Source organism: Miscanthus floridulus, chromosome 10 (genome assembly GCF_019320115.1).
Source record: "Miscanthus floridulus cultivar M001 chromosome 10, ASM1932011v1, whole genome shotgun sequence".
Classification (NCBI taxonomy): domain Eukaryota; kingdom Viridiplantae; phylum Streptophyta; class Magnoliopsida; order Poales; family Poaceae; genus Miscanthus; species Miscanthus floridulus.
In genome coordinates, this window is record NC_089589.1 from 104,700,005 (window position 1) to 104,723,155 (window position 23,151).

The 23,151-nt window shown below is 41.4% G+C and overlaps 1 protein-coding gene across 2 annotated transcripts; it reads right to left on the minus strand.

Annotated features, from left to right (window-relative positions):
* Window positions 1-3,435: 3,435 nt before the first annotated feature.
* On the minus strand, window positions 3,436-10,648 carry LOC136485228 (uncharacterized). Of its 2 annotated transcripts, XM_066482150.1 has the most exons (11): window positions 10,415-10,648; window positions 5,542-5,652; window positions 5,297-5,350; window positions 5,145-5,216; window positions 4,776-4,847; window positions 4,479-4,538; window positions 4,343-4,395; window positions 4,218-4,259; window positions 4,079-4,126; window positions 3,792-4,000; window positions 3,436-3,682 (listed from the first exon to the last, which is right to left on the minus strand). In XM_066482150.1, exons 3-9 carry the CDS (start codon window positions 5,336-5,338, stop codon window positions 4,081-4,083), a joined length of 387 nt encoding a protein of 128 aa, XP_066338247.1. In that variant the 5' UTR covers window positions 5,339-5,350; window positions 5,542-5,652; window positions 10,415-10,648; the 3' UTR covers window positions 3,436-3,682; window positions 3,792-4,000; window positions 4,079-4,080. The 2 variants fall into 2 exon arrangements, with proteins under 2 accessions (XP_066338247.1, XP_066338248.1); XM_066482151.1 differs by lacking the exon at window positions 4,776-4,847.
* Between the last annotated feature and the right edge of the window lie 12,503 nt (window positions 10,649-23,151).

A 23,151-nucleotide genomic window follows, 5' to 3' on the forward strand; every position in this document is an offset into this window, starting at 1 on the left:
TACTAAATACTCAAGATTCTCTTAACGGCCACTAAGTGGCACTCTTTTGGGTTAGCTTGAAATCTAGCACACATGCACACACTAAGCATAATATCGGGCCTAGATTCGCACATATAAAGTAGAGAGCCGATCATGGAGCGATATATCTTAGTATCCATAGCTTTCCCTTCATCATTGAGATCTAGATGTGCATTGGTTGGCATGGGCGTTTTAATAGGCTTGGCATTCACCATGTCAAACTTCTTGAGAATATCATGGGTGTACTTCGTTTGGCTAATAAAAGTTCCATCCTTCATTTGCTTGATTTGAAATCCAAGGAAGAACTTTAATTCACCCATCATGAACATCTCAAATCTCTTGGTCATGATCCTACTAAATTCCTCAAAGAAAGAATGATTAGTACTACCAAATATTATGTCATCGACATATATTTGGCATACAAATATATCTTTGCCAACTTTGCGAGTGAAAAGGGTAAGATCGGCTTTGCCTATTTCAAAGCCTTGTTTAAGCAAGAATTCCTTAAGGCATTCATACCATGCTCTAGGTGCTTGCTTAAGCCCATAGAGCGCCTTTTGGAGTTTGTAAACATGGTTGGGAAACTTGTGATCTTCAAAACTCGGTGGTTGCTCAACATAGACAAGTTCTTGAATAGGGCCGTTGAGAAATGCACTCTTCACATCCATTTGGTATAGCTTGAAGTTGTGATGAGCGGCACATGCTAGAAGCATTTGGATTGCTTCAAGCCTTGCCACCGGTGCATATGTTTCTTCAAAGTCCAAGCCCTCTACTTGAGTGAAACCTTGAGCAACCAATCTTGCCTTGTTCCTTGTCACCACTCCATTCTCATCTTGTTTGTTGCGGAAGACCCACTTGGTGCCAATGACATTGGTATTGGGTCATTCCACCAAGGTCCACACTTGGTTTCTTTCGAGGTTGTTGAGCTCTTCTTGCATGGCCATCACCCAAAGAGGAAACAAACGAGTAATATTGGCAAAAGTTTGCTAAATGTGAACGAGTTGTTACCCCTTTCAAAGACTTCCAAGGATGTTGTCAATGGGATGATCCTGTTGTATTGCTTGCCTTAGCCTTGTATGCTCAATGGTCTCTTGTTCATCTTCTGGACCTTCATCATCTTCTTGCTCAAATATGGGTTGTAGGTCTTGTCCACAAGCTGGAGTCGAATCAGCTGTTTGCTGACTGTGTAGGTGCGGCACTACCTCTCTCTAATGTGGCACTGCCATGTGCAGGTGTTGCAGCAGGGGTCTGTTGCTGTTCAGCATCAGGTATGTCAGCAGAAATGGGTGCAGCAGCAACTTGAGGAACCTCCAGTTTAGTGACTTTATCTTCTTATGGTCTAATATCACCAATAGCCAATTTCTTGATTGCTTCACATGGTGGATCCTCCTTTCCTACAACACTTGAATCAACTTGCTCCACTTGAGAGCCATTAGATTCATCAAATGTCACGTCTACCGCAATCTCAACTCTCCCAAAGGTTTTGTTGAAGACACGGTAGGCATGCTCATTTTATCCATAACCAAGAAGTAAACCTTCATCAACTTTAGGTGCTAACTTAGAGGTTTTGGGTTTCTTGTTAAGTATGAAACATTTGCACCCAAACACTCTAAAGTAAGACACCTTAGGCTTGTTACTGGTTAGAAACTCATATGAAGTTTTCTCCAACTTCTTATGTAGGTAGAGGCGGTTGATGGCATGGCAAGCGGTGTTGACGGCGTCGCACCAAAAGAGGTCCGGTGTTTTGTACTCATCTAGCATTGTCCTTGCCATGTCAATGAGTGCATGATTCTTTCTCTCTACTACACCATTTTGTTGAGGGGTATATGGAGTTGAAAACTCATGCTTGATGCCCTCTTCATCAAGAAATTCCTCAACTAGAGTATTCTTGAATCCGGTCCCATTGTCACTTCTCACTTTCTTGATGGGAAGACCGAACTCCTTTTGAGCTCTTCTAACAAATATCTTCACCTTCTCTTGAACCTGGCACTTGTCATACAAGAAAAATACCCAAGTGAAACAGGAATAGTCATTAACAATAACAAGACCATATTTGTTACCCCTGAGACTTGGTGGTCATGATGCTCTTCGGTGGGTGAGGTACGCCAACTTTCTTTCCAGCTTGACAAGCGCTACAAATCCTATCTTTCTCAAAGTGAACAGTTGTTAGTCCAAGGATGTGTTCATCTTTTAGAAGTTTGGCCAAGTTCCTCATCCCAACATGGGCTAGTCGGCGATGCCAAAGCCAACCCATGCTAGATTTTACCACTAAACAAGTCACAAGCTTAGCTTTACTTTTGATTAAATCAACTAAGTAAAGCTTATTCTTTAATACCCGTAAAGACAATAGAGGAATCCTCCCTTCTAAAGACTTTCACACCCTTATGTGTAAAGAGACAATTGTAGCCCATCTCACGCAATTGAGAAACAGACAACAAATTGTAACTTAACGAATCAACATGTAATACAATTGTAATTGAATGCTCAAGGGTTATAGCAACTTTACCGAGACCAATCACACCCCCCTTTGAATTGTCTCCAAAAACAATATTTTCATTTGAGTGCGTCATCGGGGAATATAATGAGAACATACTCCTTTCTCCGGTCATATGATTTGTACATCAGCTATCAAGCACCCAACTTGATCCACCAGAGGAGTACGCCTGCAAAACAAGTTTAGTTGCTAGATTTAGGTCCCAACTTGACTTGGGGCCTTGCATGTTAGTCACAAGAAACATAGGAACCCAAATATCCCTATATATGTTGGTTTCCTTTCCAACATATTTGGCAACCACTTTTCGACTGCTGTTGTTCTTCAAAACAAAGCATGATGTCATGCTTTGTCGAGGTGCATGTGTCTTTGGTTGATAGGCATACTTGTTCTTGGTGCCCCACATTGATTCCTTAGGCTTTTGGAAAACCTGTTTATACTAGAACACCTTCTTCTTGGGCTTAGTTTGATCAGGAACAGAATTGGTAGCCTTCCCATTTTTGCGGGGTGCGGCACTGCCACTACAAAATGACACCCCCTTTTGCAACGCAAATATGTATTACTAAATGTCTATATGTATGTTGGCAAGGCCTATACCAACACATCTAATATGTGTTGCCTAAAGTGGCGTTGCAAGGATCTGTTGCAACACTTATTTATGCGTTGGTAAATTGTACTAATAACTGTTGCAAAGTTGCAACGCATAATGATGGGTTATGGCAACACTTATATGTGTTTGTAAAAACCATCGGTGAACGGCCTCTATGGTTTGTTGTAACATATAGATTTGGTCTGTTGCAACACTTACATGTGTTGTAAGAAATAAATTATTCAGTCATTAATATCATATAATTATTTAATTTTGGAGACAAAAATAGAGATAATTCATGTACAACTTAATGAAAAATGCAAGACCATCCAACACATAGAAAATAAGAACACTCAACCATATATATATATATATATATATATAGTATAAAGAATTAATTGCATTACAATGAGTACCATCCACATAATTCATGACGCAATTTTTGTCCGGAGTACAAGTTCCTATGTGAGCAAAATATAAAACATATAAAGGGATCCGTCTTAGTATGCCAGCAGCCATCCTTTCTCCTTCCTTCACTTTAGTCTAGCGTTCCACTGATGTGATCATATATTTATCTTCTTGATCTACAGATGAAAGTTGGATTAATTGAATATAACACTTATGAGAACTAAAGTTATATTGGGTTATAGAGAAGACCATACAAAAGTTGAAGGCCATGCAACAGTAACTCACCGTTCTACGTCTCCAATAACCTTGTAGCCTTTGTATGGTCGTATCAATGGTTCATCATCTACCATTGCAAAACTAACACGAACCATTCAAAATTCTTTGCCTAGCTGAACACCATCAAGTTTCTGTGTTGGATCACAACTTACTATTGTACCCAATGCAACAGACTTATTTTCATTTTTCCAGCTCTGTAAGTATACTTTGGTGCCAACCTGGTTCACATATATAAGCACGGAAAAAAATAAGTACATAACAGATCAGACTACTTGCAAGAAATCAAATGACTATACCGTCATTGAATTGCCAGTTGACCAATTTGTTGTGCCACGATGATGTTTCTACAAAAGTATATATGAGGATTCTTAGACTCCAACTGTAAGAACAATTAAGAAAGGGATAATATGAAGTTTTAAGAGATGTGTCTTATACACTAGCAGGTACAGTTGCACTAGACCTTGTTGAGATCTTGTTCTGCTAGAAACAAGTGAAAACAGATAACTTATTAGTGAAAAATATGCATGTAACAAAAATATCATTGCTAAAACAATATTTACTTGGTAGTCAGATGCTTCAAAATTTGAGTAGCAGAAGTTTCCTTTGCTTCAACCTGTAATATGTGCTAGTTTAAATACAATAATTTGATCAACAATTTGATAAACTTCATAGGACAGAGAGTTATTTATACAGCACCTTGATTTCATTAGTACACTTGCTTTTATCCACCATAACACCATTGTGGGTATGTTTTTCCTGTAATTAAATAGAAATTACTAGTCAATTTGCGGAAAGGTATGGTCTAGTAGAAATGATCCACTTACTAAAGATATGATAAAATTTAACACAATACTGTCATTTGAGTACTATACCTTGTTTGTTCTAGAAAGAAACACATGTCAGGAAAGTAAAAAAGCAGAGGCACTAACGGTATCCAGTAAAATGAACATAATATATTGCTTTGTATCCATGTATTTAGTTTGGTGTGCAAACCTTATGTTTAGTACAATTATATTTGTAATGTGCCGGCAGATCCTTGTGCTCTACATAATCATCTTGCTCCATCTATAGTGAATAAGAATAAATTAATATTTTCTTTCACGAACAAAATGAATCAGAACAGAGATAGGTTATTAAGGCCATGTGCCATAACATGTAAGTAAATAAATAAGGTATTATCAGTTCAGCCTAACAAAAATTCATAAGTTTTTTTCTAAGTAATCAATCAGGTCAACAAGACAAGCACACCAGATAGGTGTCACGGGTAAAGCATGAAGTAAACACTAATGACTAAAGTTGAAATAAGGATTGCAGAAACTTGTCTAAAAGAAAATCTACAGCTAGTGCTTCATGAATAGTTACCTGTATGTTAATATTTATTGTGGCTGGGGTAGATGAGACCAGATTTGTGGCTTCATATGAGTGCTCAGCCACCTTATTTACAGAGGAACCAAAAGAATCTTTAACTAAAATACCTTACAATCATTAAACACTGAAAAAATAGCTGTTCTTACCTGTTTCTTTGAGCTAACAACATCTATTTTTCTCTGCTTCATAACATTTTGCCTCTGCAAGCGCAAGGCACAGGTCACAGTTAAATGACAGCATAAAATTCTAGTGTAGCACCCGGTTTTAAGAACAAAACCAGATACACACCATATGTGAGCCCAGGAAGTCAAATCTCACATATAGCTACAAATAAGGGTAATATCAATAGACAATGCTTAAATACATAACGTATTAGTGTAAAGAATATAACCTCAGAGTATAGACAGCGGAAAGACAACTCCGATCTTCAAGCGAAGACTCCAAATCCATAGAGACAACTGACTGGCTGATCATAAGCCTAACTTCTTCAAACTCTAGCAATCTGGTACCCATCCGAGATTTTTATCCAAATAATTGAAAAATAAAGCAAGCGTAAGTACATGTCGTACTCAACAAATTTAACATGGGGTTCATGAGGCTCAAAAGGCCGACACTGGTTTAACTGCGATTAGCTTTTAATGAGTCATCTTTTAGCAATTGGGTGGCAACAAGTTCATCACAAGCCCATAAACACATGATCAGGTAAACATGAATAATGAATAGCATAAACAATTAATCATTAGTGAGCATCTTCATCATCCATATCATTAGTATTCATCATCTATTCCGTAAATGTTCCAAGGCCGCTCGTGACCGTGAGCACGGCTGATATACCAGTTTTACACTCTGCAGAGGTTGTACACTTTTACTGTGAGTCGTGATTTACCCTTTCGCCCGAGGCGGCCAACCTCTTGACCCACTACCAAGGAAGGTCGGCAGGGTTCACTATGAAGCCTTTCAAAGGTTCGTCTAACAAGTTAGGGCCATTAGATTCACTCGGCAAACAGATATAGGAACCCCCCTGTCGAATGGCACAATTCCATCACGGCTATACACATAAGAGTAGAGGCTGTCCTATACCTGATTCGGCAAGCCATTCTTATGTCAATAAAGGTAACCACTAACAAGCTAGAAAAGGTCCTCATACTGAGCTAAAGCCAGAGCCATATAGCCCTCACAGCTGTACTGTAAATCCCGGATAAATCACTTACAAATAAGTCCTTAGGGAGAGGAATCTAGAGCACCATAAAATAACCCAATGCCCTAGCCCCCTTGTTCCATGTTGCTAAAAAGCATCTTTTAATGTTTATTGCATATTCCATTAGTCAAGTTACAAGATCATGGTTGTAGTTGAGCACTAGCATCATACTACCCAATGCAATAACCCAAAGGTAACAAGGTATAAGTACAAAAGACTAGGATATCCTTATTGGTAGTCAAGGTAGACACATGCAGCTTGAACTAAATGATTAAAGGTGAATAGGTAACAAGAAAGATCCCATGCTATACTTGCCTTAAAATACCGATCCTTCGGTACGCTTAAATCTTCAACGTTCTTCTTCTTCTTCTTGATCACCACGTATATCTCACCGACTGGACTTAATCATAAAGCACCACACAAGCATCCATACAATCGTATACGAAGCAAACAATAGAACTAAATTAGAACAATACACCAATCATAGAAAAATAAGTAAAAGAGTTTGAAACACGATTCTACACATTGCTACGAACACACAGTCGCGAAAGAGCACACTAATCGGAGCTACGGTTGAAAAGATACATCTACCGAAAGATCTACTCATAAAACTATTAGTTTCATGTGTTTTAATTATATAAAAACATATATAATATATTTTATAGATAATATAAATTAAGTCAAATTTGAGTTTGAAATATAATACTAAGGTAAGACAAATCATATTTTATTTATAAAACCCAGTTGCATAATTGTTATTCAAGATACGATTTAAACCATGAAATTCTAGCATTAGTGACATGATAAACACTGTTACTAACGCATAGATCTCATTGCTATGAATCTAACGCAACTTGAATGGCTCAAAACGGAGTTAAGACGTAGAAGATATGATTTAAATAAGATTTCTTTTGACAAAATAATAGATTAAATCTAATCACGAATTTTAAAAGTTGAAAACACATCTAACAGTAGTATGAACACGTAGATTATGAAATTACGAACCTAACGCAATTTGAACGGATCAAATCGGAGTTAAAACTGAAAAGTTATGGCCAAAACAAAATCAGTGGCAAATCTGTAAATAAGTGAAAACGTATTTTCAATCTAACCGAAACAAAGTACGCTTTCCAAAGAAGAAAACGGACTCAAGGAAAACGTTTTGGACTGCAGGTTCAATTATTAAAAAGCACGGGGACTCTTTAGCAGTTGTGCTTGCGAACCGTTACCTTCTAATCTGGGATGTTGATCGCGAATCGGACGGCTGTGATTGGTTGGGGCATATGAGGTCGCCGGCGGCTGCATCCAGACAGCGGCTCCATGGCCAGACCTTGCCGACGACGTCGGCTTCGACGCTTCCGGTCACCACAGGGCACGGGAGGACTATGGGGGCAAGAGTGGCTCGAGGCGAGCTCGGTGGAGGGCTCAAGGAAACCTGCGACAACACGGTGGTGAGCGACGGCGAGTTGGGTTGCTGGGAGCTTGCGGTGAAACTACGATGGAGACACTGCGGTAGATAGGAGCAAGGGAGAAGGAGGGGAAAGCGCCATTAGGTTCGTTACCTCGTCTCGGTGCTCAGTACGGCCCCGAACGGCGGTGAATCGGCGGCGGAGTTAGTGGCGGCGGTGGGTGGCTCGACGAAATCCGACCAAGGTGCACGGCGCGGCTAGGGCTAGGGCGAGGCGTCTAGGCGCTAGGATTAGGGGATAGGGGCAGCGTGCGGCACCGGGGCTTCGTTTTATAGGGCGCTTCGCGTGGGCGCACGGCAAACGGCAAGGCCGGGGCGGACACGGACACTCGGCGCGAGTCCGTCTCGATGACGAGCCGAGGTAGGAGGCAGAACTGACGGGCAGGCCCGGGTAGTCGGCGACAGATGGAGCGGGGCCAGGATGTCGGCCAGAGAGAGGAAGGAGGTAACGGGCGCGAGTGCGGCGTCGACTGGGCTGAGGCCACCGGCTGCTGAGCTGGGCTACGGAACGGCGGGGAAGGGAGTGGGGCGACCTGGGCTTCGGCCCGAGCGGGGAGGAGAAGGGCGGCCCACGGAAGCTAGGCCGGCGTGGAAGGAATGGAACGCCACTAGGCCGGTGGGAGAAAACGGCCACGGAAAAAAAAGAAAAGAAAGAAAAAAAATAACGGAGGAGGAGGAGTAGTGGGCCTGCGCGCCAACCTCGGCCCACGCGGGTGAGAGGAAGAGGGAGACAGGGAGAGGGCCGGGGTGCTGGGCCAAAAGAGAGGGAGAGGGAGATTTTTTTTTTTCCAAATCTTTCTCCTATTTTGTTTTCAAAGCCAAATTTAAATGCAAACCAAATCAAATTCAAATATGATTTGAAACACACTTTTTAATTCAAATAAAATTGAGAAATTTTGGTAAGTTCTCCAAAAATAAATTTTACACCTTTTTAAATTCTTTTATTTTCAAATTTTCTTTTGTTTCATAGCCATTTTTACTTTCTTTTTAAAAGCATTTCAAACCATTTTGAATTTTAATCTACACCACTCAATAAAATACATCAAATGCAAGGGCATGTATGCACAAACATGTCGCTACCTTATGATGAATTTTGATTTAATAAAATTTTTTATTTTCCTATGTTTTATGAGCACAAAATTCAGAAACAAATCATTTTATACCTATTTTCAAAAGTGGCAAATTTTGGGGTGTTACATCTAGTTGTAGCTTGCCAGTGCCAACCATAGTAAAAATCTCTCATCCATATTAGTGTGCATACCTTCTCTACAAGACTAAGGTATTTGTAATGTGGCTACAGATCATCATCATCCACATTGTCAGCTTGCCCATTCTGCAGTGAACTAAAAACAAATAAATATTTGACATAAATCTGGTATGAAAAATCCAATTCAATTGTACCATTGTATCATTCAGTTGTTCATATATGTGCTTGGTGTATTTTCCCTCAATAACACGAAATCTTACTGTGCACAATCACACATCTATTGCTCTTATTGTGACTTGCCTTGAAAGTTGATGGATACATATGAAATTATGCTTTGTAAGATGCATTAGGAATCCTGTTATTAACCTGAACTCCTTGGTGTCTTTGTAATCATATTTGTGATCTGATGAATTATGTGTTGTTTGTTAGGCTGGATTTGCCTTCCAACAACGTCTGATGCCTGGGATGAGGCCTGCTGGTCCAATGCTGAACTTTATGATGCCTATGGTTCAGTAGGGTCAGCAACCACAGCTTACTGCTAGTAGGCGTGTTGGGCTATTGGCACTGGTGGAGTGCGGCAGCCCATGCCAATGGGTGGTCAGCAACAGGTATCCTGTATTGTTCTTGGCATTCAATTTCATTCGTTGAATTAGGCCTGAAATTTCTGAATGCTGCAAATGTCCCCTACAGGCTACAGGTGGTCATGGCTACCGCTATCCCATTGGACGCGGAATGCCTAATCCTGGCATGCATAGTCTTGGGACTGTTATGCCATTATGCCAATAAGAGATGATGGTGTCTCACAGCTTGTTCCAATTGGGGCACTAGCCACTGCACTTGTGCTAATGCCCCACCTGATTAGCAGAGACTGGTATAGCTATTTATTGGTTGGTCCTTTTTTTTAATCAAGGGTGCTCATGATTGTTCTGTGTTGCAGATTGCTTGATGAGACAATAAGCGTTGCCTTTACATAGAAATGATTCAGCAGTGATAAATGGAAAATGATTAAAATGTGACTCAATGTGAGTAACTAATGTAAGGAAATGTTAGATCTTATTATTGTACGAACTGCTATTATACTTTCGAGCTTGATTTCAGACAAGCATGCGCCAAACAAGAGATCATCAACTCATTTCAAACACGAAAAGATCCATTGGTCAGTTTGGCGCAAAGGCTGGGCAACGCACTGATCGTCTTTGATCATCTTCAGATGGACTCTCTCACATCACGGGCTGATCCGACACAGGGAGACGCGAGGCAATGCTGCGCTTGGTTTCTAGTAGAATTCTAAAAATTCAGGAATCGACCAGCCACGCACGCTGCGGCGGCGCAAACTCGTCGCGAGCGGCGAAGAAGCGGAAGTATGCAGAAGGCGGGAGAGTGCTACGAACCTGCGGCCAAGAAGTGAGCTCAGATCATCCCCGTGCTGCACGGAAGAAGGGATCGATCCAACACCGTTCTCTTGAGGTGGCAACAGGGACCAGCGACGGTGACCTCTGGAGGCGGCGACAGGGACCGGCGAGGGTGCGGGGGCACGTGAGCGTTGTCCTGCGGCGGCGCGGTGCAGCCTCTGGCGCTGGTGCGGGGACGCAGCGTCGCTACTGCGCCGGTGGTTGCGTAGTGGTTTGCAGCAGGGAGATGAGAGGTATGGAGTTGTGCTTGTGCGATGGAAAAGAATAATAGAAAAGGAACCACGATTCAGCTGGGATAACTGACGAGATCCACAATCAGGGGGCGGTTCTCATGCTGTTTTCACGCAGTCTTCACTAGCTAGTCTCTATGAAGGGTGGGCCCACTATTAGACTTCTCAACCATTAGTATGAGTAACCAAAAAATAGATTAGATGTGTGGGAGACAAAAGGTACGAAATAAAAAAATTGAGGGAAAGAATGGCGGGAGCAAAACATGACAAAAAAAAATTACTGATTACGAGGGAAAGAATGGCGGGAGCCATAAAAGGCAAAACCAAAAACTTGTGATTACGTTGAATTTATATTATTATTTTAGTGTTAGTATTTAAATCCGATAGTTAATAAAGTAAGACATCTGAAAATTATCTAGGCATTTAATTAGGCCTAGAAAATTAAATTACATTAAATTGATACTTTCTATCCAGCAAATCGAATCTAAATTAAAATATGTTTTTTGCGCAAGATAAAATAAAATATGGTTAATAGTGTTATATCCAAATTAAATGAGTATTTGGGACTATAAACGAATTCAAATAAAAAAATTGTCAACTATAAAGTTTTATAACTTTTAGAGATTTACAACTTTGGTTTTGGTCAATTCTCGGTCCGAGGTCATACAAAAAATTTGAATTTAAAATGTGAGGAAATTCGGTCATATTTTTCACTCTATAAATTATTTTAAATGAAAAAGTCATCAACTACAAAGTTGCATAACTTTTCGAGATCTACAACTTTTGTTTTGGTCATTTCTCCATCTGAGTTTTTTTTCAAAAAAATCGAATTTTAAATGTGAGAAATTAAATGTAATCTTTGGTGGATAGACGATTTCAAACGAAAAAAGCTGTCAACTACAGTGTTGTATAACTTTTTGAGAGCTACAACTTTTATTTCGGTCGCTTCTCCATATGACATCCTTAACTACAACTACACACTCACTTATAACTATGGAGCACATGGATTCCTTTGGTATTGACTTCTATTAAATCTGGTGAAACAAATAACTCAACATCAAAACAACTTTAAATAAAAAAGTTGTGAACTATAAAGTTTTATAACTTTTTGAGATCTACAACTTTTATTTTGGTTGTTTCTCCATCCGAGATCCTTTTCTACCACTACACACTCACTTGTGAGTTTAGAGCATATGGACTCCTTTGGTATTAACTCTATAAAATTTTATGATACATATTTGGATATCCAAACGACCTCAACTCAAAAAAGTTTGAACTATAAAGTTGTAGATCTCGAAAGGTACTATAATTTTGGTATAAAGTTCATCTTCATCAGAAATCATATGAGAAAGTTACGAAGTCTTTAGTGCAGCCTATCACAAGGTTACGAAATGTGATAAAAAAATCAATGTCCTACATGTCCCAACAAAAGCATGTGTAGCCTAATGGTAGAGAGTTGTTCAGTTTGTTAGGTGGTCATGGGTTCAAATCCATATGAAAACTTTTTTTATTTTTTTAGAAATCAAATCTTGAAAGACGTTTTGTTGTTTTTAAAAATCCCGTGGCGCACCTGTAGCCATTTGATTTCAGTCTTATACTTTTTTGTTTTTTAGAAATCAAATATTGAAAGGCATTTTTTTGTTTTTTAGAAATCACACCTAAGCTGTGGCGCACTTATAGCCATTTGATTTCAGTCTTATACCTTCACAATGCTAATACTTTTATTTTTTCAATATATTTTCTGCGTACAGGATAATATATTTCCTGCGTATGTAGGAGCGAGGGGCTATAAGTTCTGGATCCGGCCTTGTTCTTATTATAAGTAAAATTTAGTGAGGAAATGAAACGCAAATGGGTAATGGGTTTACTGGCTACGGGGTGTAATGGCTTCAATGGTTCCAAGAGGTCGTAGGTTCGAAACCTGTGCTTGATTGTTTTTGCCGCTTATTAATTAATTATTATTAAATTAAAGAGCAGCAACTTGACAGTAATCAGCAACCTACGCCTGATGAAAACTCAGAAGTGAAACAAAGAGCACGTCCCGGATAGCTCAGAAGAGCCCAGAGCCGCTCAGAAGAGCACGGATATGCTTCCAACGGTTTGATAAACGTTGTCATCTTATTCATTGCAACTAATAAATTAATCGTTGCCATCTATCCATTGCAAAGGTGTTTCTCTTGTAGTATGCCACCTTTCACCGCAGCATTGTCGCTGCGCGGCACTGTCGTTTGGGGACGCTGTACTGCCGCGGGGTGTGTAGGCTGATCTGTACCAATTCTGTCCTTCCTCTTAAACTGCACACACTTATAGACATTTACTATCCTTCTTCCATTTGTTTTGGCTCCTTTTGTGTGTCAAGGCGATTGAGGGATGCTTTCCTTGCTTGTATTGTGGCCCCTTTTGTTCCTCCTTTTTGCCATTGATTTGAGCTTTGCCCATCATGCACCCTTTACCAATGATGTCATTGAGCCTTGCAATCTCCTTTCTCATAGCCTCTATATTGACAAGGTTAGTGGAATAGGCATTCAAATCAAGATTATAACATTTTCCACAACCTTGACTAGTGGAGGGAGTAGAGATTTCTTTTGCCTCAGGGGGATGTAAGTTGCTGTCCCAAAGAATGCCATATTGCAGCTCAAGTTCTTTGTGCTTTTCATCCAAGTCACAATACTTTTTCTGGAGAGCACTATTTACTTTCTTTATAATAGCATGGTCCTCTTGCTCTTTTGCCAAAGCCTTGCGCAAGAATTCTACCTCACTTCTCTCTAATGTAAAAGCTTCTTTGTTAGTAATGTAGAGATCCTCTTGTTGGATAAGAGTGTCTTCTCTAGATTCTAGCTCGTCTTGGACACTCTCTAAATCCTCCATTAGCTTAGTGATGAATAATTTGGTCCTTCCATCCAAATTTTTAGTTCTTTGATCAATTTCTTCATCACTAGATTCATCACCACTAGAGCTATCACTACTAGAGATGTCACTAGGAGGTGGAGGAGATTTGGCCTTCGATTTGGATTTTACCTTCTCACCCTTTGCCATGAGATAAATGTGAGAGGAGTAGTAGTCATCATCGGACATTGTAGGGGATGACTTGTGAATAGCAACGGTTACAACCTTCTCATCCTCTTCACTTGTGCTCTCTTTAGTTGAGTCCCATTCATGCCCAATATGAGCATCTCCCATGTACTTCTTACTCTTTTCTATTGTCGGCCTTGTCCTCTTTCTTATCCTTCTTGTATTTATTGTCTTTGATCTCATATGGACACTTGGCAATGAAGTGATCAGTGCTACCACAAGTGTAGCAAGTCCTTTTTTTCTTGTTTAGAAACTTTCTCTTCACTACCTTATAGCCTTACTTCTTTAGCCCCTTGTGAAACATCTTCATAAAGATAGCAACATCATCAACCTTCTTATATTGATCATCATCATTTTCACTTTCACTTGAGGATGATGTGGTTTCTACTCTTTCTTGGACTTGCTTGATTGCTTTGGGCTTGCTAGTTGAAGCTTGCTTGTTGATCTTGTACTTGCTTGTAGAGCCTTGCTTGCTTGATTTGTTGGCATTGAGAGCTACATCCTTGGTCTTGATGCCATATAGCTTTGCTTGCAATTCTCTAAGTTTCTTCCTCTCATTTGCTTCTTCTCTTTGCAAGTCAAAGGTCAAGATTCTCCCAAGTACATCATTTGGTGTGAAGTACTAAAACTTCTTCTTGTCTCTAATTAGAGTCACTACAGTCTCATTTCTAGATGAATAAGCCTCCAACATAATCTTGACAACTTTGTGATCATCTAGCTCATCACAACCATAGCCTATAATCTTGCCCACTAGTGTCATCAACCTATCAAATATCTCTTGTGGCCCCTCTCCATCCAAGATTACAAACCGGTTGAGCTTTGACATCAACAAATCAATTCTTGCCTTTCTCACTTTGTCAACCCCTTCATGTGATAGGTGCAATGTGTCCCATATTTGCTTGGCAACATCAACCCCAATCACACTATTGTACTCATCACCATCAAAAGCACTAAGCAACACACTTGTGTCTTGACCATTGAGGTGAATGATTCTCATATCTTCTAGTGTTGGGTTCTTGGGATCAACCGGTGGCTCAAATCCATTGTAAACAATCTTCCAAATGCCGGGGTGAAGACCTATAAGATAGGCACTCATCAAGTGCTTCCACTTGGCAAAGTTAGTCCCATCAAAATGAGGTAGCTTACCCATGGGCACATTGATGAAAGACCTCCGATCATGGTTAGTCATAGGTATAGAAGAATAGTTAAAGGATACAGCGGCATATTTGTTGTTGTTGGCTTTGCCCTTTCCTTTTGCAACACCCTTGGTGTTACACCCTAAACAAACCACTAAACCATGTCATGAGCATCATATTTATGTGATAAAACCATGTGATAAAGTGTGTAGATCAATTTCTTGTTACCTAAAATGACTAATAAAAATGTTAAATGAAAGTTGATTCAATAGTTCATGTATATCAAGTAGGGTTGAAAACCAATTTTTATTAAGCAAAAGCATTATAGAACATATGTGTGACACTTAAATAAAGTTTGGAGTATGGACTTTGTAGATGATAATGAAATTCTTGCTGTGGAAAAATAACTTCTCTAGCTAATGCTTCTAATGGCCTAGAAATGCAACTTGGAATCAAGTTCAGCTCAAAGACTTAGAATATTTTAAAGTTTATAGACAACAAGACAATGCCATGTTTGGCAATTTATTTTGTGAAATGGAGTTAAGGGATGGTGTCGTGTTTTAGCTCTGGTTGGTAGCCTCACATGCCATCTTGAGCATGGGGACGACGATTTAGGTCCAGAAGCAACCATTTAGTTGTTATAGGTGCTTTAAAATTCGTGCAAGACGTGATTTTGGGCTAGTTCATCGGGTGAGCACGGTCACCACGTCTTGGGGGCGCGACGTCGCCACGCTGGCTTGCTCTACATGCACACGCGTGCTGCCACACATGGCTGACTGCGACTACCCTGTCCTGGCTGCCACTGGCTCTGCCACATGGAGCCACTGCTGCACCTCGCACGACCGAGTGGCGCGATCGCCTACCTCGCCGCGCAGCCACGCTGTCGGTCCGCCTCATGTTGTGACACAGTCGCTGCAGGTGCCATCGCCTCACCATCACATCCATGCCTCCCTCTACACCCCTATCCCGCTGCTGGCATGGTTTGGTGCTCGCTGCAACCGCGCGCACATGGTGGAGCTCGCTGTCTCCTTGCCATTTATGGCACTGCGGCCGTGTGGGCCATGCCGGAAAATGGACACACGTGCTTGTCTGATTGCGTCTGTGTGTGTAACATACTGATCATGCCAATCACATCCTGCCAAGGCGAAGCCGTGCTGAGCCCACTTGCTGGCCCTGTCTCCCTCTTTCTCTCTGCTGACCACTGTCGAGTCGCGCCACTATCGCGGATGGCCACGCGCCGCCGCAGCTAACTCCAGTGCGTCCTGCAGCCTCGTGTTGCTGCTCGGCCTGACCGATGAGCTAGTGTGGGTCTCTGGTGGCCGGCGTGGCCACCCCATGCCACCGCTCACCGCGCCGCCGAGCATGGGTTAGCCAGGGGTGCGCGCGGGGGAATTCCAGGAAAGCCAGGGGGCTTAAGTGAGAAGGTCTGAGAGAGAAGAAAATAGTGTTAGTACTTAGTTGTAAATTGGGAGGAGTTCAAGGTCTCTTTTGCAAAATCGCCAGCGCGAGCGGGCTTTCCCCGGCGTGGGTTATCTCCGCGTGGGTTGGTGTCCGCGTGGGGCGTATCTGTGGGCCGCCACGCAAGCGCGCGCACTGGGTCATGCGGGCCTCGCGTGTGGGACGCATGGGAGGTTAACTTGTCCTTTTTTTCTAAGGAATTAGAAATGGTTTTCTAATTTAATTTCTAAGCTGATCTTTGGTAATTAATATAAAATCATGTAGGTGTCCAAAAATTATGAAACAAATTTTGTTAGGTTCCGAAAGTTGTGATCTATCTGTTGGTGTATTTAGTTCATACTTATATGTGTTGATATTAGGAGTTATTAAATCATTTGATAATGCTTAATAATATTAAGTTAATTATTTTAGGAATTTTTGTGGTAAATTGGTGATAGCTTTAGTCCTGAAATTTTTATGGTAGCTTCATTGTATTATTATGTGCTCACTGTAATTTTTATAGCCTTAGAATAGACTAAGCATTAGGGTAGTTAAATGCACTTTGTTTCAATATACATTAAATCACTAGTAGAAATAAAGATATATCCTTAATTTGCCAAGCTAAGGGTTTGTTAGTTAAACCCAACACTTTGCTTGATGAAGATGATAGTTAGATTAGTATCTTAATCATTAGAGCTAGCTTAGTAGCTTGGTGTGCGTATTCTTATTTTAAGAGTTGTTGTTGCCTAAATGCTAAATGGTTGCATCATTATCGCATGCATGTAGGGAACGAGTTGGTTGAGATAGTGACCACAGACAATCATGAGTTCGAGGAGATCGTCAAGGAATACGAGGAGGAGGTCCTGGAGCCACCACCGACTGACTCGGCTGACACCGCGCCTACCCAAGGCAAGCCCCAGTGCATAACCCTTATTTTTGATAATCACTATATGTATATATATGATGTGCATTTACGATACAAGAATTTTATGGAAACCACATGCATAGATATATCTGTCCTATGAGTCTTACTAGTGTAGGTTCGAGTAGCTGCTATGCTTAGGTTTTCGGTAGCGTGAGTAACCTGCTGTTACTCACAATAGATGATTATTATAATTACTCTCATGATATGGTATGGGTATTGGTGGATGTAACGAGTTGTATCCCGCGGTCATGTGCCTTAGCATGGTTACACTATTTTCCCTATCCATGTTGATTGGGGACCATCCGTTGTTGTGGATGGTAGTCAGGTCACCAACTTATTATCCTGAGTACATACGTGCTTATGGGAGCGGGAAGGCTCGTTACGCTCTTGTTGTGGGTTCTAGCTCTTTTCGGACTGACTGATTGGAGGCGGGGAAAGGTAGAGGTCTAAGCAGCATATTGAGATCGAGTCTCAAGTGTGGGGGCTTGGAGTCTAAGTTTGGACGGGGGCCTGGACCCCGTGACAAGAGTGTAATGGGTTGGTCTTGTTTGTGCCTGGGGTACAAGCGAGGAGTGTGTTTCAGGGTACCCAGCTAGGATACATTGGTTCATGAATTGCCATTTCTGTGAGACGGTACGACTTGGCTATGGTCTAGCACCGTAGTTAGAACTGGAATATGAAAGATGGTAAATTGGTTCTGATTGCTCACCCCTTGCTTGAAAGTAGAACATGTGCTTACCTAGAATGGTTAGCTAATGAAGTAATCATGACTACTAATTAAACTTGATCTTAAGGACATACTTCTAGTAATGCTTTTCGCAAACAAAAAGAAAACAGTAAACCAATATTGCCTATCATATCCCTAAGAGTTGGGAAACTATTCTCATTAGTCGGGTAAGTCTTGCGAGTACATTGTGTACTCAGGGTTTATTTTACCCTATTGCAGGTGCAGCTTGAGGAGTAGCTCTTGTGTGGAGGATTCTTCTGGTGGGCACAGACAGATCCTTGTATCATTTTCGCTAGATGTTTATTTTCATTCCGCTGTTTAATTATCGCACTCTGAACCCTAGTATTGTAATAAATAACTTCCAAGAACTCTTGTTGTGTGAAATAGACTAAGTATTGTAAGCTTGTACTCATTATTGGATTCTGGAGGTAAAACATGGATTGATTTGAGTTCTCCCGTGGGGTGTGCTCGACGGAACTGTCCGATGTAGCTAACTTTTAGGATGCTTAGTGTCTAGTGGAAGACGAGCGCCTTCGATAGCATGTTATCTTGGGTGGTTCTGCCACACCTTTCTTCTTCTTGCCCCCTTTCGACACTTGGTAGGACTCATCATCATCTCCATCTTTAGAACTACTTGATATGTCACTTGATGATGCATTTGTTGCCTTCTCTTCTTCTTCCTAGCTTCTCTCCTTTTTCTTCTTGCTTCTCTTTTGAGCTTTCTTTCTTCTTTTCTTTGCTTCTTGTCTTCTAACCACAGCTGCTCCTTCTTCTTCTCTCTTGCTTCTCTTTTGAGCTTTCTTACTTCCTTCCTTTTTTTTCTCTCATCATCATTGTGAGCTCTTTCGGCATCAGTTGCCTCAAGATGTGGTAGCGTGGTGTTGCTTGCTGTCGACATGCTCAACTCGCGGCTATCGTTGTCATGCAGATCAACCCACTCTGGATCAACATCCACTTGCTTCATGCCACTAGTTCCTCCTCTAGGCTCCATACCTCATGCGATGAAGCGCACAGGAGGTAGCCCACTCTGATACCACTTGTAGGATCTCTAGATAGCCTGGAGGGGGGGGTGAATAGGTCTGTTAAAACAAAACTTGAACTTTTGTCAAATTCAACCCGCAGCACTGCTGCTTTATGCCCGTGGCACTGCTGCGGCGCGACACTGTAGAGCCAGAATAGCGGCACTGCCGCACTTATAGACAACTTCATGATGTAATTCAAAATTTGTAAAAGGAAACTTGGATCCAAGAGATATATTGAACATAGATCGACAACAAGAAGTGGTAGGAACACCACACACAAGTAGATCAATCTCAAACCTAGAAATCACATCAACAACAATATGAATCACAAGAATGTAAAGCAAGTGCAAGGTGACACAATGATTTATCTCGTGGTTCAGCTCGCCACTAAGGCTTGCCTAAGTCCACGTTGTTGAGGTTAGCCACCAACGCTTAGGGCTTTCTAACCCTTCCTCGTTCTCAAGTCAAGAGACTTAATTCATGAGATGAGGGATGAGTTTACTAGCTGTAAGAGGTGGTTATAAACCTCCTAGGGCTGCCACCCAAGTTGGCAAGCTCCATGGGCAATGCTCTAGCCGGCTAGGAGCCAAGCTCCAAGAGTAACAAATACAACCGCCGGCCAAAACATGAACCAAGTGCTCTTTAGAGGTTGGGAATAAGTGGATCTGCTCTCTAATCGAGTTTGGCACCTTTTTCTCTCAAGGATTGATGGAGAAATCAATGGAGAAGCTTGGGAGTTCAAGGTCACCAATGGAGAAGAGACAGAAGCACTTTTCTATTTCTACACAAGCTAAATGGTTGAGGAAGAGAGAGATGTTGGGAAGAAAGGGGAAAGGTATAAATACCCCCCTTGTCCCCAATGGTCACTTAAGTCATGGCAGTGCCATGGCTCAAGTGCGGCAGTGCCGCTCTACGATAGTGCCTCTCTCCATGTGCGGCACTGCCGCACCAGGCAAGATAGCAAGGGTAAGAGTGAAGTGCTGGTTGTCTTAGCTATGAAACTGAGGATATATGTGTAGGATTGAGCACTTGGTAGCACATGTTAGCTTAAGCATTGTGTCCCCCTTTATAGTATGACTTTTCCTATACTCGAATTCAAAATATAAAAGAATTTAAACCTCCTTTGAATTTGAAGCGATAAACATTTGTAATTTGGGGGCTCCTCCATTTTGTATAACATCCTCGATTATAGATTCCCTGCTTGTCATCTCGATAAATCTCATTAGTCCTCTAATTGCGTGGTCATTATCACCAAAACCCACAATTAAGGCTTGATTGCACTTTCAGATCCATTGTTTGACTTTACAATATATGCATTGCAAGTATGCTCTAGCTTTCTCCCTACCTATAAACTCCACATAAACCTTAGTGGTAGGAAGAGAAAAAGGCATAACATCTTCATTGCCATGGTGAGAATCCACAAATACCACATACATTGAGAGATTTGAGAGTGTTATATAATGGAAGCTCTGAGTTTTATTTTGAAAAAAAACTCTGGAATAATAGTTGAGGAAAGAACTTGAGACATAGTGCTTGACTTAATTGTTCTGTCTTTCAATTGCTTAAGACCTAAGTGAAGGCTAAGAAGCCCCATGGTTGAAGGTAATATGGGTAAGTTTGAAGTCAGATCGGTTTATTCTAATCCAGAGGAGAATTCTTGTTTGAATGCATGTGTACTTTTGAGGAGTGAAAGCATTGTAGCAACTCCTGATCCATTTTTGCTGCGTTTAGCTTTGCTAAGGGACAATATAAGGTTAAGCTTGGGGGAGCTTGTTGATGGTAGTTAACAACCATTATAAACCGTCAATAAAACATGTATAAGGGCACAATTGTGATCACCAACATAGGTCTAGGGGTTTAAACTAACAAATTCCATGAGTTTTGGTGAATCTGTATTTTCTGTAGGGTTTATCCAGAAAACCATCAAGGTGAACCTACATGTCAGAATTAATCGGGCTTATCTACCGCAAAACAGGCACCAGAAGTTTCTAGAGGACTCTAGAGGACACCACACTGAAACAGGAGTCGAGGGCTACCATGTGGGGTCGACCGGCCCCACCTATAGGCCACCAGCCCCTATGCCCACCTGCTAGCTTCCGTGTCGCAATGTCGGTTCTCGACCGCCTCCTAGGTTGCATCTACATCGTCCTTTAAGTCGGTTTGATCCAAGGACTCACGTTGGACGCTCTGACCTATATATATCAGCCCCTGCCCCCTCCCTCAGCAGATCCCTAAAACCCTAATTCATATCTTCAGGATTAGAGCCAGCAATCAAGAGAACATTAGTCCTCCATAGGATCTATTCTTAAAAATAGAATAGTGAGATAGAGAGTGAGGAAAGAGTTTGGAGGAAGTGCCGGCCTGTTAATGCTCTTTCAATGGCTTGTACCTAGGTGGAGTCAAGTTCTACTTGAGCTTGCTTCTGAGGATTCTCTGTTAATCAGCTTTTAATTCAAGTAAGCATCATATTTATATTGCTCATCATGTTCATAACTCTTTGAGTGCTTTAATCTATAGGACGCTCTAGGTTAAAGTAGTAATTGTACGTGTAAGCGTGGTGCTTAGACCGGGTTACTTGTGGATGTAGCCTACATTCTGGATCAGTGGTAGCTCACGAGGGTGACTCCTATAGCCTCGTTGAATCCTCTATAGTCCACCTCCCGTTTGTAGGCCTAGCAGGATTTAGTTACTATAGGAAACATACTCTGCTTGTGCTTCCCTTAGTAATATCCCCTGTTGAACAATAGAAGACATAGCTTACGCAAGTTAGAACTAGAGAACCTCAGTTATCCTCCCTACGCACCTATTTATCCTAACCTTGTTGCAACCCCTAGTTAAGTTAGACCGTAGTTAGTCTCATATGTTTCCCTATGGATACGATACTTGGAATACCTCTGGGTGAAAACTATAGCGGTATCCGTGCGCTTGTGGATTTATCTATGTGCGTTAAAATATACCAACAGCATCTCCATTGTTCATTTGCGTAAATTAGCGTTAGAAAGCGCCTTTCACTAAATTATTCTATGTATTTGTGTTTATGTCCTACAAAATAATAACCTCCAAATACATGTGGAACTTGGTTCATAGTAAATGCATATGTGTTTAAGATTACCAATTTCTCCTCTTTTTGTGTCTTAATTGGTGGCCAGGTTTGATCGTTAAGGACCGCCATCAAGATCCCCTAAGCTTAACCTTTGCTCATCCTGAGCAAATAGCTAAGTAATTGGTTGTTGATCAGGAGTTGCAACTATGCCGAATATAATTCATAAGTGCCATGCCTATAACAAAGTATTCTTCCTTGATTTAAATAAGTTTGGCATTCTATCCATCCTTTTAACTTAATCCCCGTGGGGCTTATTGCTTTTCCAAGTTTTAGGTGGTTGCAAGATAGAACGGTTTTAACAGAATTACCAATCATTCATTCTTTGATCAACCTTCTATCCGGAGGTTTTATGAGTTTTATGAAATAAAATGTAAGTTCCTCAAATGATCCATATTGATGGTCACTAACACCTATTTTGACCATCAACATTTCACCCAAAAGCAAGATAAAGTTAGGAAAATCATCATCACATGCGTAGGATTTGCTTTATAATTCACCTAGTTCCACGTGTACATGGAAATATATTTGTATGTAGGAATTTTGGCCAAAATAGTGACAAATACACACATAGGAGGCAAGTGGACATGGTAGGAGGCCTTGGGGCCACTTGGGCCCATCGGTCGGCCCCACAAGGGCACCGCCCAAACCCCTAAGTGCCACCTTGGCACTGGCCACGTCACCGATTCATGGGAGCTGCTCCACAAGCTCTCCCATGTGTTGATTTAAGTCAGATTGCATCAATGGTCATGATGGAGTGGTCTTGGATCCATGGGTCCACTATCATGGACTTGGAGCCCTCCAATTGACCTCCAAACCACTTTACCGGCCAAATTTCAACATGTGCCGACTTCACAACCGCCTTTGGGACCCAACCAAGGCCCTACAATCGAAAGGTGGTGAAATCAAGGGTTGGTCGGCGCCCTTACCACGCCACCCAGAGGCCCACTTTCACCAAACCGCCTCAATTTTGGACAACATGCACACTAGCACAAGTGGAGCAATGTGGTGCATCCATTTATGGCGGTTCAAGGTCGGTTACATCCAAGGGTGGAGAAGGTTGATCA

What these genes read in the sequence shown, in the direction of transcription:
- LOC136485228 (XM_066482150.1), bottom strand. Translation starts at nt 5,338, where the DNA reads ATGAAGCAGAGAAAAATAGATGTTGTTAGCTCAAAGAAACAG. An exon ending in CAATAAATATTAACATACAG is followed by an intron (nt 4,848 to 5,144) that starts GTAACTATTCAT and finishes TATTCACTATAG; the next exon opens with ATGGAGCAAGATGATTATGT. An exon ending in TTGAAGCATCTGACTACCAA is followed by an intron (nt 4,260 to 4,342) that starts GTAAATATTGTT and finishes TGTTTCTAGCAG; the next exon opens with AACAAGATCTCAACAAGGTC.